Source organism: Papio anubis, chromosome 12, assembly GCF_008728515.1.
Source record: "Papio anubis isolate 15944 chromosome 12, Panubis1.0, whole genome shotgun sequence".
In the NCBI taxonomy this organism is placed as follows: Eukaryota; Metazoa; Chordata; class Mammalia; order Primates; family Cercopithecidae; genus Papio; species Papio anubis.
This window is the reverse complement of record NC_044987.1, coordinates 102,373,867-102,388,923: the sequence shown is the minus strand read 5'-3', so window position 1 is coordinate 102,388,923 and position 15,057 is coordinate 102,373,867. Positions and strand designations below refer to the sequence as shown.

The 15,057-nt window shown below is 52.0% G+C and overlaps 1 protein-coding gene across 9 annotated transcripts in view; it reads left to right on the top strand.

The window, feature by feature from the left end:
• C12H11orf49 (chromosome 12 C11orf49 homolog) overlaps positions 1–15,057 on the top strand; it is a 230,164-nt gene that overhangs the window by 213,782 nt on the left and 1,325 nt on the right. For 2 of the 9 annotated variants that reach the window (XM_017948420.2, XM_021925825.2), the window contains exons 5-9: positions 7,148–7,233; positions 8,981–9,176; positions 9,780–9,889; positions 13,131–13,194; positions 13,449–14,267. In XM_017948420.2, the coding sequence (XP_017803909.1) occupies positions 7,148–7,233; positions 8,981–9,176; positions 9,780–9,889; positions 13,131–13,194; positions 13,449–13,641 (649 nt within the window). In that variant the 3' untranslated portion in view covers positions 13,642–14,267. Of the gene's footprint in view, positions 1–7,147; positions 7,234–8,980; positions 9,177–9,779; positions 9,890–13,130; positions 13,195–13,448; positions 14,268–15,057 lie in introns of those variants that run through there. The other 7 variants (XM_009186161.4, XM_003909954.5, XM_017948422.2 and 4 more) reach the window with 5 other exon arrangements.

Below are 15,057 nucleotides of genomic sequence, written 5' to 3'. Positions count from 1 at the left end.
TTTTAGTAGAGACAGGGTTTCACCGTGTTAGCCAGAATGGTCTCGATCTCCTGACCTTGTGATCCGCCCGCCTCGGCCTCCCAAAGTGCTGGGATTACAGACGTGAGCCACCGCGCCCGGCCGGAAAGTGGCTTTTCTTTCTGGCCCTGGCTGAGGGCTGGTTTCCCCCAAAAGTAAACCGGAAACTGATCGCTGGCTTCCGCCTGAGACCTCTGCCTGGTGGATGATGGCAGCACACACTTTCTCTGGGCTCTATTTTTATTTGCTCTTTGGGGCTCTCCCACAGTTTAAACCAGATAGAATATACTTACTGATCACATCTGGAGCTCATTCTGAGCGCCTGTTAGACACTAGCATATATAACATCATCACGCTGACTCTCTACAAGAATCCTGGGAAACAGGAACTATGATTGTATCCTCTTCACAGATGAGGAAACTGAGGCTCAGAGGGAAACAGTCACTTGGCCAGTGAATGGTGGAACTGGGACTTAATCCTGGGGTCAACTAATCCAGAACTTCAGGAAAATGGGTGCAGCCCATGCCACTAGACCAGGGAAACTGACCCTAATTAGGGGTGAATAGGAAGTTGGCAAGTCAGTAGGTTCAGGCTGGAAGCTGTTGCTTACTTGGCACCCTTACAACTCCCAGCCAGACTGCCTATCCCAGCTGCTGGAAGTCAGCAGGGGAGGGAGAAAGTGGCCAGTCGCAGACCAGCCATGTGCTCTTTCTCCACTCCAGTTGCCTGTCCTAGGCTCTACCCCACACATGGTTCTGCTCCGGACAGCCTGAACCAAAGTGTCTCTACTTCTCCCCCAGAGTCCCTCTCTCTAGCCCCGAGGCATGGCCCACAAGGGTCCCTCCATGATCCAATAGATCTGTGCAGACTGTCACTGGCAGCAGCTCCCTGTTGGCTCCACTTCAAAGCAGGGGCGGCCAGGCACCTCCAGGTGTCAGAAGCAGCTGGCACGTTAGCAGAAGGCCTCTGGCAGGAAGGGGTGTTGAGCCAACTGCCAGCAACTGGAAAACAGCACATGGGGATAACCTCGTCTCCAAGAAGATTCTTTCCAGAGCCCTCTGGGAGTGGCATCGAGCTTGAGTTCAGAATGAAGGAGCTGTCTGTGGGGATAAAAGGGTTGCAGGCAAAGGCAAAGAGGTAAAGACAGACCAGGAGCTTCCTGCCTGCCTTCTCCCACAGTTCTGCTGAGATTCCAAAGCTAGATGCAGATGCCCACAGCTAGAAAGATCCCATAGGCAGGTTAAAGACACAGATGCGGCCGGGCGCGGTGGCTCAAGCCTGTAATCCCAGCACTTTGGGAGGCCGAGACGGGCGGATCACGAGGTCAGAAGATTGAGACCATCCTGGCTAATACGGTGAAACCCTGTCTCTACTAAAAAATGCAAAAAACTAGCCGGGCGAGGTGGCGGGCGCCTATAGTCCCAGCTACTCGGGAGGCTGAGGCAGGAGAATGGCGTAAGCCCGGGAGGCAGAGCTTGCAGTGAGCTGAGATCCGGCCACTGCACTCCAGCCTGGGCGACAGAGCGAGACTCCGTCTCAAAAAAAAAAAAAAAAAAAAGACACAGATGCCTAGAACTTTCATGGGTCTCAGCATTCATTTGGAGATGGACAGCACAGCATATGGTGTGATTAAATGTACCTTTCAGTAAGTCTTCTGCAGCCATAGACCTCTGAACTTCAAACTCTCGCCCCACTAGATTTAGCACTAACAGGAGGAGCTGTTAGTTCTGTCCACCCTTGGGACAACACTGTCGGAGCTGGAAGAAGCCCTTTGGGAAGTATGAGCCTTCAAGCTTCTGCTTGAACATTTCTGGCAATACACATCTCATTCCTTTACAAATCAGCCACAATCCTAGAACTACGCAGCTTGAAAACATCTCTAGAGCCAAACTCTAGATCCCCGTGGTATCTCCCCAAGAGGCAGTCCTTTGAGAGTTGGGTCTCAGCCCTCACTTCCTCCCTAGTCTTCGCTTCTAAGCAAAAAAGATCTAAATGCAGTCATTTGTCCAGTATCATGGTTTTTAGACTGTCCACCAGGCTGACCCTCTTCTCCGGGACTCTAGTTTACTCCCCTTAAACAGACTGTCCAGACATTGAAAGTATTAGTATTTGAATGATAGCTCTTTCGTTCCTAGCTTGTAACCTTCGCCAAGTTTCTTAATCCCTCTGAATATCTGCATTCTCCATAAGGATTCTCACTAAGTATCTTTATGAGAGGGATTAAGAAACTACTCCAGGTGTCACCTGGCCAGAGGAAAAGGGGACCGTGGCTTCTCTCACTCATTTGTTCATGCATTTCTTCATTCAACAGACATTGACTGAGTGCCTGCTATGTGCCAGGCACCATACCAGAGTCAAGCCACAGGTAGGGAGACAGAGGCGTCACTTGGTAGATCTTATGTTCCCAGGACAAAGACAACAGTGTGAGGAGGCTGCTGAGAACTGCAGAAACCAGTAGCAGGGGGGCCTATTCTAGGCTGGGTTAGAAAAAGTGCTTTCCTCTTTCATCTTCCCCAAGAGGTGCTGTGGAGGCTTCAGCCTGAAGAATATGGAGATATCTGGTAGGTGAGGAGGAGGCATGGAGGGCAGGGAGCATTATGGCTAGAGGGACAGACTTGTCTGGAGGGCATGAGTAAGGACAGCTTCAGGGAGGACGGAAAGACTAGTGTGGCCAGAATGCAGTGGGGGAGTCGAGGGAGGCAGGGGGCAGATGGAGCGGGCTCACAGGCCAGATCCAAATGGGGGACCATGTCCTAAGGGCAATGGGAAGACTGTGAAGGTTTTGTTTGTTTGTTTGTTTTTGTTGTTGTTGTTGTTATTAACACGGAGTCTCGCTCTGTCATCCAGGCTGGAGTTCAGTGGCACAATGTTGGCTCACTGACATGGCCACCTCCCAAGTTCAAGTGATTCTCCAGCCTCAGCCTCTCGAGTAGCTGGGATTACAGGCATGAGCCACTGTGCCCAGCCTCTGTGAAGGGTTTCCAACACAATGGTAAAATGGTCACATTCACATTTTAGGAAAATCTTTCTGACCACAGTATGGATACTCAATTAGAAGAAGGCTCACACCTGTAATCCCAACACTTTGGGAGGCCCAGGCGGGCAGATCATGAGGTCAAGAGATCAAGACCATCCTGGCCAACATGGTGAAACCCCATCTCTACTAAAATACAAAACTTAGCTGGACATGGTGGCGCGTGCCTGTAGTCCCAGCTACTTGGGAGGCTGAGGCAGGAGGATCGCTTGAACCCAGGAGGCGGAGGTTGCAGTGAGCCTAGATCGAGCCACTGCACTTCAGCCTGGTGACAGAGTGAGACTCCGTCTCAAAAAAAAAAAAGCAAGCAAGAGTAGTTGCAGGGAAACTGGGTAGGACGTCATGCCATCATCAAGAAAAGAGAGGGGGAGGCTGGGGATAGGATGGTGGCTGTGGATGTGGAAAGTAGATGGATTCAAGAGAAATTTCAGCAATAGCATTGATAGGAGTTGGTGAATGGTTGATTGGCTTGGGGTGGGGTGGGGGGAGTTTCCAAGATGTCTAGGATGCCCCACGTTTCTGGTTGAGGAGAGTCACAGCCGGTGTTGCTGTTAACACAAGCTCAGATCCAGTTGGCTTTTTAAAAGGTAGCCAGTCTTACTGCTTGCAATAAAAAAAACCCCTCAGTCCTTTATACATGTGCTGCTATGATCCAGCCACATGTCCCTCAGAAAGAAAGCCCTCACCTCTGTCTGCCCCCCTTCACTCACCCCCTACTTCCTCCTGCTCGGCATGTTTCAGCTCCCCAGTCTCTGAGCCTCAGACTCTTCACCTGTAGAATGGAAATAACAGTAAGACCCACCCATAGGACTGCTGTAGGATAAAATTTAATTAATGTAGTCAAATGCCTTAATAGCCTGCCATGAGGTGGGGTACTCAGGAAAGGTACCTGCCTCTACGGGCAGATCACTTGAGGTCAAGAGTTCGAGACCAGCCTGGCCAACATGATGAAACCCCGTCTCTACTAAAAATACAAAAATTAGCCACGCATGGTGACAGGCACCTGTAATCCCAGCTGCTAGGGAGGCTGAGGCAGAAGAATCACCTGAACCTAGGAGGCAGAGGTTGCAGTGAGCCAATCTGCGCCACTGCACTCCAGCCTGGGCAACAGAGCAAGATTAAAAACAAAAAGGTATCTGCCTCTATTGTTACCCGTATTACAGGGCACCTGCAGGGCTGCCCTGCTCCAACAGACACCCCTGCCCTCCCATGGTGCACACCCCCTCTTCTGCAACAGCCCATCTCCAAAGGGAGTGCTGATGTTTGAGGTCAAGATGGCCCCTAGCAGAAAGCTGCAGACCACTTCTGAGGCTGGAAGGGTGTGCCCTGTTTACAGCTTCTAGTCCCATCTGTGGCTGAAAGAGGAAGATGCTCGTGGCACTCAGCATTAAGGCTTCCACGAGGCTGTGAAGCCCTTTGGGAAGTATGAGCTCAAGCTTCTGCTCCGAGGCAGGCTCCGGAATGGGCCTATTGGTGAGAATTGCAAATGGAGGTAACTTCTGCAATTAGACAGTGGTGACAGTGATGCTACTGTGTGAATATACTAAAAAACTGAATTGTACACTTTTAAAGGGTGACTTTTATGGTGCTTCATTATATCGCAATGTAAATAAATAGTAAGTGGAAGTTGCTGCTATGGGAGCACTGTGTTCCAATTGATGATCAACGGAAGCCGTGGAACATGGGGACAGGCTTGGGCTCCTTGGTGGTTTCCTGCTTGGGGATATTCACAGCCCAGTGCTGTTCTGTTGTAATTCACTTTAGACTGTTGGGGCTCCAGCTGTCCTGAGAGCAGGGCAGGAAGGGAAAGTCAGTGACTTCTCATGTCCAGAGCCTTTGTCTGCCCTGCTGAGCCTGCCAAGGAAAAGCTTTGAGGTGCCGGTGGCTCTCGCTCCCTGAGCGCTCCTGGGAGAGCTCACTCTTCTTCTGCAGTTTGGGGGTCTTTGCTAACGCCAGTCCTCTCTAACTGCCCGCCCTCTGCCGTCTCCCTGCTCCCGCAATCCAGTTGTCAAAACAGATTCTGCCATTTGGGTGGGGAAGGAGCGGTTTTGCTGCCTGGGTTTTCCTTGGGTTATGAAAGATGGGGTAACCACTTGGCTTTTGGCAGTGCACTTAGTCCCGTGAACTACTGATGGAGGGACCAGGGCACTCTCTTGTGGCCCTCAGCAGCACTGCTTCTTCCCGCCCTCCAGTCTTGAATTTTTTCCAGCTGGAATTCTAGTGTTAAACTCTGGTGGTGGAGGCAGCTGTCGTTCTCCCCAGGAGATGCCTAACATATCAGTAACAAGAAAGAAAATAAATCAGCCACAGAAACTAGGAGGTAAAATGTTAGTGTTTTTGCTCTGTAGCTTTATTTTCAAAGAGGTAGTGTGGCCTCATGGAAGATGCGTGGCCTGTGGAGTCCAGCAAGCTCCCCAGCTGTGTGTGTGACTTTGGCAGGCTGACCTCTGAGCCTCAGACTCTTCACGTGTAGAATGGAAATATAAGACCCACCTGTAGGATTGTTGTGGGCTAAAATTTAACGAATGCAGTTACATACTTCAATAGCCTGCCATGCGGTACGTAGGGTTTAAAAACAATTAAAAACTCAGGAAATGGTACCTGCTTCTATTGTTATCCGTATTACAATAAAGACTAGGCAGGAACCGCTGTCTCTCTTCAGAGAGATGGCAGCAAGGGGAGTGGCACCACAATATCGCAGTCTCTGTGGAGCCCCTTCCCCAGCAGTGAGCAATCCTGGCTTTCTCTGGGGCTGATCCAGTTGCCAGTCTAGGGAACCTCTGACTCAGGGAAGTGGAGAGAGATTTAGAAAAATATAAGAGAGAGCAAAAGAAAACAATTTTTTTTTTTTTTCTTGACAGGGTCTCTGTCTCCCGAGCTGGACTGCAGTGGTGCAATCTCGGCTCACTGCAACCTCTGCCTCCCAGATTCAAGCACTTCTCCTGCCTCAGCCTCCCGAGTAGCTGGGGCTACAGGCACGTGCCGCCACGCCCAGCTAATTTTTGTATTTTTAGTAGAAGTGGGGTTTCACCATGTTGGCCAGGCTGGTCTTACACTCCTGACTTCAGATGATTCACCCACCTCGACCTCCCAAAGTGCTAGGATTACAGGCATGAGCCACCGCACCCGGCCAAAAACAATTAAAAAAAAAAGAAAGAAAGATAAAGCCAGAAGGGCCTGATCAGAAACAGACTGGGGGCCCGCCCCACCCCAGTGGATGGCTTGGCGCCTGCCTGGCATGTAATAGAGCCCAGCAAGCGCTCATTTCCTTCTCTTCTTGTCCCGGCTCAGATGAGGCGCTGAGCAGAGGACAAACATAGCCTTGGTCTAATCCTTTTACGAGTCAGATGGTTTTCTTCCTGTGAGGTGGGTCCTCAGTGGGAGGGACTAGAGACAGGAAAACTGTGGGGTGGGCAACCTGTGAATGTGGACAGCAAGGAGGAGCAGGGCGGCAGCACAAGATGAGTGTGGGTTTTGACCCTCACAAGTGCAGATTCCCGAATAGCTCTTTGCCCTCTCCCTTTGTCTGCCATCTGTGTCTCAGGGTGGAGGTGTCTGTCGCTGTTCTGGCCCTTTGGTAGCTTATTAAATCTCAGTACCACTTGCCAAGACCCTTTAAACCCCTTGGCTGTTCTTTTTGCCTTTTCTGATCAGCTGTATTTATTCTGAACTAAATGGTCCTCACAGCAGAATGAAAGGATTTACTGCTTAAGTATATGAAAAGAAACCTTGGCTGCATTACAGTTGCACCCTCTCCTCGCCACCCCCTGCCCATGCTCCATCCGCTAGCTGGTGCCACTGAGACTGAACCGGGAGCCCACTCTGGGTACAGTGTGGTCAGTTCAGTTTGATGGCAGAGTCCAGTTGATGGAGCGGTGAGGTGACTGGGAGGAGCTTGCTTTTGGGAGCCCTCTCCTAAATGTCCTGCTGCCCCAGGGGAGACTGGCGGCCCAGGAACAGCTCTCTCTCTCTCCCTTTCCCCCACGCACTTTTCCCTTCCTCCCTCCCCCTCTCTCCCTCCCCTCCTTAAACCTGCCCCGCCCCTCCTTAAACCTCCCCCAGTTCTCTCTCTCAGATTCTCTCTTTCCCCTTCAGGATTGTGCTCATGGACGACGCCATGGACTGCTTGATGTCTTTTTCAGATTTCCTCTTTGCCTTCCAGATCCAGTTTTACTACTCAGGTGAGTGTTCCCGGGCTCCATCTGGCTCCGCACAGGACCCTGCCTCCTTGTCCCGCCCTGCAGCCCTGCCCATCTGTGTGTCTGGCACACGTTTCTCTTCCCCACCTCCTTTGGGGGTGTGCTTCATTGCGGGTCACTAACAGGATGTCTAGCGTTCAGTGGTGGTCACAAGATTCAGTCTGCAGAGCTGACTTCCTCAGCCTCCTGAAGACACTGAAAACCACAGTGCTTTCAGTCAGCAACGCAACAAATCAGTTTAAGTGATAATGACAATAACAACATCCACAGCATTCACTGCTTACTGAAAACTTACTGTCGCAGGCACAGCACTGACTTTAATCTTGACAACAGCCTTAAGAGAGGGTCCTTTCAGAGACAAGCTCACAGAAGTAAGTAGCCAGTCATGCAGCTCGTAAGCGGTGGAAACCAGACCTGGAGGCTGACTCCAGAGCCAGTGTTCCCAACCTCGCTGCTATTTTACTGCCTTCAAGGGTTTCTCCTTTGGCAACCGATCGTGTGTTTGCGTGCACATTCTCCTCCACCCCACAGCTTTAAAAAAGTACACACCAGTCTTTTGTCACACTCCCACTCTGCTCCCCAGTTCAGCCAGCTGCACCCTTAAGTCTCTCTGGAATCAGATGGAATAAATATAGACAAATAAATATAACTATACACCAGCTCACACACAGAGACATCAAATGGAGTGCTGGGTTTACAAATTGCTGACTGTGTTCATAAACAAACTTGCTTAAAACAGGCTCTTCCAGTAAATAGAAGGCTGTCCTTAGATTCTAGAGGTGGCCTTCCTGCCAACTGGTGTCCCCAGCTAGCCCTAGCCTCACTTGGGCACCACATTCTGTTTACTTCATGGCAGCCCAAGGGCTGTGCAGGCAGGGGCTGGAGCCCGGGGTCTTGCCACCTGCTCTTAGCAGGTGGCAAGAAATGGGAGTCATTTCCCATTTCTCCGAAGCTCTTGGGCCCTAGAGAAGGAGCAGCCATGTCTGGGAGAACATTTTCCCCTCAATGCCTCCCCAGCCCTCTTCTCACAGCACCCCCAGAGGGATGGGACAGCTACCACATTGGGCCAGGAGCATTACTGACACTGCCCAGCAGTGTGTGTTAGAGATGAGATGGGCCAATAAGTCAGCAGTTCTAACAATGGCTCAACTACAACTTTGAAAACCATTTCAAATGACTGACTCAGCAGCAGCTTGCGGGCTTTCTCTGTTCCTCGCTGGTATTCCAACACGCTTTCTTGAGGTAGAGAGGCAGGTGGCCACACAAGATGGGGCTTACCAGTGGGAGCATACTCATGTTCACTCCTCCAAAAAATATTTATGGCCTTAATGTGTGCCAAGCACAGTGCTAGGCAGGACAGGCCAACCAGGCATGACCCCTGCCTTTGTGCATTCCAGCAAGGAGACAGACAATTAATGACACAGAAAGCTCCTCACTGGCTAAGTGCCAGAAAAAAAGCCTAGGGTGCTATGAAAGTGTGCAATGGCAGGTCTCACCTAGTCCAGGAACAACTGAGGGATGGGACATTTGAACGAAAACACAGATTAGTGTCATCTCTCATCACTGTGCTGGCAAACAAGGTTGACAACTTCTGCTCTCAGGATACCATGCCCTGAGCACTGAGGGTGGTGTGGAACTGGGCTGACAGAGAAGGGAGAACATAGTGAAGAGACAAAACATGTCCTCCCTGCCTGAGCTGTCCACCCCCACCCCCGCCCCACGGTTCCAGAATTCCTGGACAGTGTGGCTGCCATCTATGAGGATCTGCTGTCGGGCAAGAACCCCAATACAGTGATCGTGCCGACGTCATCCAGTGGGCAGCACCGCCAACGACCTGCCTTGGGCGAGGCCGGCATGCTGGAGGGCGTGGAGGCGTCGCTGTTCTACCAGTGTCTGGAAAACCTGTGTGATCGGCACAAGTACAGGTGAGGAATGGGCATGCAGCCCCCAGCCCCCCAGCCCCCCAGCCCCAGGGAGCTCAGACTGCTGGCTGTGGAGCAGAGCTCTGCAGGATGTTCTGCCAGGCCCAGGGATTCTAGGACCCTTGCTGGTCATAATGTAACAGTGCCATTTGCCCCCAAACCAGTTGTTGACTGAAAGGCTCCCAGATGGCTCACTTCAAAAGGACCGCTTTCCCTTGGGCAAGACCACTGTAGATGACCAATTTACTGGCTGACAGACTGGCTTTAACATTTTAGAGAGAAGGAAAGAGTACTCCTTGGATAAAACTCTTCTACACAAAGAGAGGGGTAAGCTGTCCTGTGTGGCACAAGTATCCTTAGGGACCGAGCAACGGATTTGGTTTCCCTAGCCATTTCCCACCGCCGCTCCCTACTCCGGTGAAAGCACCAGTTAGTGAACATGCCAGCCCCTCCTGACCACAGTGAAGGGCTGGATCCCCCAGGGACTTGGGGCTCCCAAGGCAGGTCCCTGGCTTGGCTGTGGGTATCCTCGTGAACTTGAAAGTATGGATGCAGAGATGTCTCTGAGGCTGGCTAGGCTCTGAATGTGGCGTCTCTCCTTCTTAGCTGCCCACCCCCAGCACTTGTCAAAGAGGCCCTCAGCAACGTTCAGAGACTGACCTTCTATGGGTTCCTCATGGCTCTCTCAAAGCACCATGGAATCAACCAAGCCCTCGGTAAGTCAGAGCTAGCAGCCATCAGCCTCTCCTGCCGCACAACACAGGGAGCAGCTGGCCTCTGTTGGCAACACGGCTCCATGGGGAAGGGGCATCACCATCTCTGCCTTGACTTCCCACGGTCAGACTCACTCCCAGGGAGCAGGAACATGCGCAACAAAACATGGCTCTTACACATTCCCATGGTAGAGGACAGCCTTCCCTGCCTGCGGCCCTGCCCCAACATGAAGCCGTCTCCCCACAGCAGAGGCGCGCCCAGCCCCTCCTCAGAGAATCCCCAGCTCTGCTTTGGGGAGCGGCCTGCAGGTTGGGCAGACACAGGACTATTTACTCAGTGGTGCTAGAGATTATATATCAAAGAGACCTGAATCCCATTTATAAACAGGGCAAAGGTGTGTCTGGGGAGACCTTTATTCCAAGCTGAAAAAAAAATCTGATTAATCTGAAAGGGAGAAAAACAAAAGTGGGGGAGCCTGCAGTGGTTCAGTTCTCCCTGCTTGCTGGTTTTTCACTGAGCCTTCTCTACCCACCCCACTGTTCCCCCTCCCACAGCCACTGCTCTCCTAAGGGAAGAGCCAGTAAGCCTCCATTCTACTAGAGTTTAAGGGGTTTTGTTTTTGTTTTTGAGACAGAGTCTCACTCTGTTGCCCAGGCTGGAGTGCTGTGTTGCAATCTCAGCTCACTGCAGCCTCGACCTCCCGGGCTCAAGTGATGCTCTCACCTCAGCCTTCCTAGTAGCTGGGACTACAGGCATGAGCCACCATCTTGGAAAATGTTTGTGTTTTTTGTACAGACTGGGTTTCGCCATGTTGCCCAAGCTGGTTTCAAACTCCTGGGCTCAAGAGATCCCCTCACCTTGCTCTCCCAAAGTGCTGGGATTACAGTTGTGAGCCACCGCGCCCAGCAAGGGGTTCTTTTTTGTGTCTCAAGAGATCCTCCTGCTGTGCTTGGGATCCCAAGTGCCTGAGTCTCAAGGAAAAGACACACAGCATTCCCCCCACTTCCTTTTGCTAGTTGAGGGAATGAGATTGAGGGAAGGAAAGTTAACATTCACTAAATGCCAACCACAGCAGGCTAAGTACTGTGCTGCATGCTTTATATTTCTTATTTTACACAATATACAGTTAGCCGGGGATGCTCTGGGATGCACAAGCACAAACCCTAGCAGGCTGAACTGCATGCCACCTGCAGCCTGGTTATTCTGAGTCAGTGCTTGGGGCTTGCACAGTCTGGGGAGCCCTCAACTAACTGAAGTTGGTAGCTGAGGTTACCCGCTGAACTAGGACTAGAAAGGAGGCAATTGACAGGTCGGGTGTGGTGCCTCACGCCTGTAATCCCAGCACTTTGGGAGGCTGAGGCAGGTGGATGACCTGAGGTCAGGAGTTCGAGACCAGCCTGACCAACATGGTGAAACCCCCGTCTCTACTAAAAATACAAAAATTAGCTAGGCATGGTGGCACACGCCTGTAATCCCACCTACTTGGGAGGCTGAGGCATGAGAATCGGTTGAGCCCAGAAGGCAGAGGTTGCAGTGAGCCGAGATGACGCCATCGCATGCCACCCTGGGCGACAGAGCAAGACAGTCTCAAAAAAGAAAAAAAAAAAACAGGGAAAAATCAGGAATCAAGAGTAAGGGGGAGGCGGGTGGGATCTGCCCTGCTATTTTTTCATACTCCTAGTTATGACCACCCTTCCTTCCCACCAACAGCAGGAACTAGGAAGGAGAAAGAAAAGCCAATTAGCAACTGGGTCACAGCCTGGACTAACCTCATCCCCCTTTTCTAAGGGCCTTTAAAAAGGACACTGGCCGGGTGCGGTGGCTCATGCCTGTAATCCCAGCACTTTGGGAGGCCGAGGTGGGTGGATCACCTGAGGTCGGGAGTTCGAGACCAGCCTGACCAACATGGAGAAACCCCGTCTCTACTGAAAATACAAAATTAGCCGGTTGTGGTGGCACATGCCTATAATTCCTACTACTGGGGAGGCTGAGGCAGAAGAATCATTTGAACCCAGGAGGGAGAGGTTGTGGTGAGCCAAGATCATGCCATTGCATTCCAGCCTGGGGAACAAGAGCGAAACTCCATCAAATAAATAAATAAGTAAATAAATAACACTAATAGCCAGACGTGGTGGCTCCACCTGTGATCCCAGCATTTTGGGAGGCTAAGGCAAGAGAATCCTTGAGCCCATGAGTTAACGACCAGTCTCAGCAATATAAGGAGAACCCTGTCTCTTTAAAAAAAAAAAAAAAATTAGCTGGGTGTGGTGGCATGTACCATTGGTCTCAGCTACTCAGGAGGCTGAGGTGGGAAGATCGCTTCAGCATGGGAGGTCGAGGCTGCAGTGAGCCATGATCACTGCACTCCAACCTGGGTGACAAAGGAAGACTGTCTCAAAAAAAAAAAAAAGTCACTATCATTCAACCACTTTTACTGCACGCTAATGTTGGGTGGTTGGGTGGTTGGGTGGAATGGGAGACAGAAACAAGCAAGTGGTCTCGGGCCTCACCTGCATCTCCAGTGTATAAAATAGAAATCTGGAGATATACTGCTTGCCGCGTCATGGAGGTCAGCCCTGTTCCCTTAGTCCCCAGGGCACCCCCCAAATGAGAGGGTTCTCTGAGATGTAGTTTGAAAAACACTAACTTAGGGCAAGAGGGGCCAGGAGGCATCATCTGAAAAAGATTTGGACAAATTGGCAATCTGCCTATGCCAGGTTAACTCTGGCCCTGACCCAGCCTTCTCCTCTTGCCCCAGGATCCTCTTTGGAGAAGCAGAGGCAGCATTTTTTTTTTTTTTTTTTTTTACCATCTGTCTCCAAACTGGGGTCACCCTGATTTGGGGACGCAAAATTAGGTAATGTCTGACCTTTGGGCGTAGCCTGGACCATATCCTTTTCAGCCCAGTTACCTGAGGCCTCAAGGAAGAACTCAACTCCCAGCACCAGGTCACAACCACCTAGTGTTGGAAGGGGATCACCACACTTGTCTGGGAATGTCTCCTTGGCTGTGGTGTCTGCCCCAGACAGGGAAAGTAAGCAGTGGGATTCAATAATGTATCAAGCAGCAGCCAGGACCTTCCTGCTCTGACTGTTCTTGGCCCCTCTAGCAGTCCTCAGATCTTCAGATCAGCCCTCCCAGGGTCAGCAGAACAGGGAGCTGTGAAGGTAAGGGGCATGGAGGAATCTGTCACCTGGCTGAAGGGCCCTCGTTTTAACTACTGTGCCCCCAATGATCTCCTAGGAGCTTTGCCTGACAAGGGGGATCTGATGCACGACCCAGCAATGGACGAGGAGCTGGAACGGCTGTAAGTGTCAAGTGGGAGGATGCTGCCCCCTTGTGGGGGCCAGACGGGTTGAACACGGCTGCGCCCCATCTGGGGCCAACACCACTTGTCTGTAACATCCTGCATCTGCCAGGGAAGGGTCTGGGGGCCAGCAGAGGCCTGAGATGTCCCTCCCTCTGAGTCCTTTGGGGGCTGCAGCCCAGGGGTTTACCCTAGTGTAAGAGTGGGCATGGAGGCCCCGCTCTCTGGACAGCAGGCCTCTCGCTGCCCTCCAGGCTTCTTCCCTTCTTTAGGCTGGCCCAGGTCCCAGGCCTGGTCAACTCAATCACAGCCAGTCCAGAGGCCAGTTGCCTGCCTTCCCGGACCCCTCCCCGGGTTGGCTCCCCCTGGAGACCTCTCCATCATTCCCGAAAAGTGGATGGAGAGAGCGATGGCTCCACTGAAGAGACAGACGAATCGGAGACTTGAGGAGTCCGAAGGGTCCAGCCCACAGCGCCCTATACCTGCTCCCACCCAGCCCTTGGCGTGCCCACCCAGCCTCCTCTCCAGCACCTTGTTGTGCTGCCCTCTGCTGCTGACAAGGCGAATAACAGCCCCAAGAGCGGCCAGAGGGGCGCTGATGATCAGCCCAGCCAGTGGCCCCGGAAGGGAATGGCCTGCTCTCCCTGGTCCTGTCAGCCTGCGAACTTCACTCAGGCCCCAAGCTGACAGCCTGTGCTGAAGCCACCGTATCACTAGGAAGGGGACTTGGCCGTAGCCCGTTAGTCCTCCTAACCTCTTAAGAAGAGCGGTCTCTTCTGAACCAGTCTCTGTTGGTCCCCTGATAAGGTTCATCTCCTCACAGCAATTCCATTAAGGGGGAGAACCCGAATAGCCACGCAGGGCCTTGCACCATCAAGGGTGACACCTGCGACGCAAGTACCAGGAGGACATAACCGCTGTGGCCTTCTGTTGGAGAACAGCCAGTAGCCTTGGTAGGATGGAGAAGGGTGGGCCAGAAGATGATTTCACTTGCAAAAACTGCTTCAAGTCTTGACCCCTTTGTGTCTAATAGCTAAACATGTTTAACAAATAAAGTCCCTCGTGTCTGGTAAGTGGTGACTCTAAAGCTCCTAGGCTGAGGGGAGAAGGGAGAGGGTGAGTTTGGGTTTGTGGTGCTTTTCTGGCAGGACTAGGAGGTAGGGGCCAGTGGCCCACTCAGGCCTGGGGACCTACCTCAGACAATGAGCAGAGGGGCCTAGCTTCGCACAAGAGCAGCCTTCCAGAGGAAAAGGTGCTCACAGCTGGAACGGCCTCAGGAAATAGGTTCAGAGGGTTCAAGGCCAGGTTCCCATAACTTTAAAGACCATGGCCACAAAGGGTTAATACTGCACAGCCTTCGAGCCAGGGTTTCAGTCAACATTTGCCAAGCACCTGCTTGGGGTTAGGGCAGTGGGATGCAGCTATGAAAGACACAGCCTGGGGCAGACACACCCCATCCAAGACTGGAGGCAGGTAAGGACGAGTGGTCTTCAACCTCTTTGGATTGAGGGCTGCGGAGGCAGGGTCCCCCAGAGGGCAGAACCCACCCAGAGGCCCAAGCATAACAGGGCTGCCTCCTCTGAAGGCGGATGTCACCACTACTAGGCACACACATTTCCTTGGGCTCATCGCTACCCAGAACGGATAATTACAGGAACTGCCTCCCAAACCCCTGCCAAGACTGGGCATTCCAACCCAGAAGCAGCTCCAGGATGCGGCAGCTCATTGCCTGTAATCCCAGCACTTTGGGAGGCCAAAGTTGGCTGACTGCTTGAGCCCAGGAGTTCAAGACCACCCTGGGAAACATCGTGGGACCCTATCTCTACAAAATAAACTTAGCCAGGCATGGTAGCTTGCACCTGC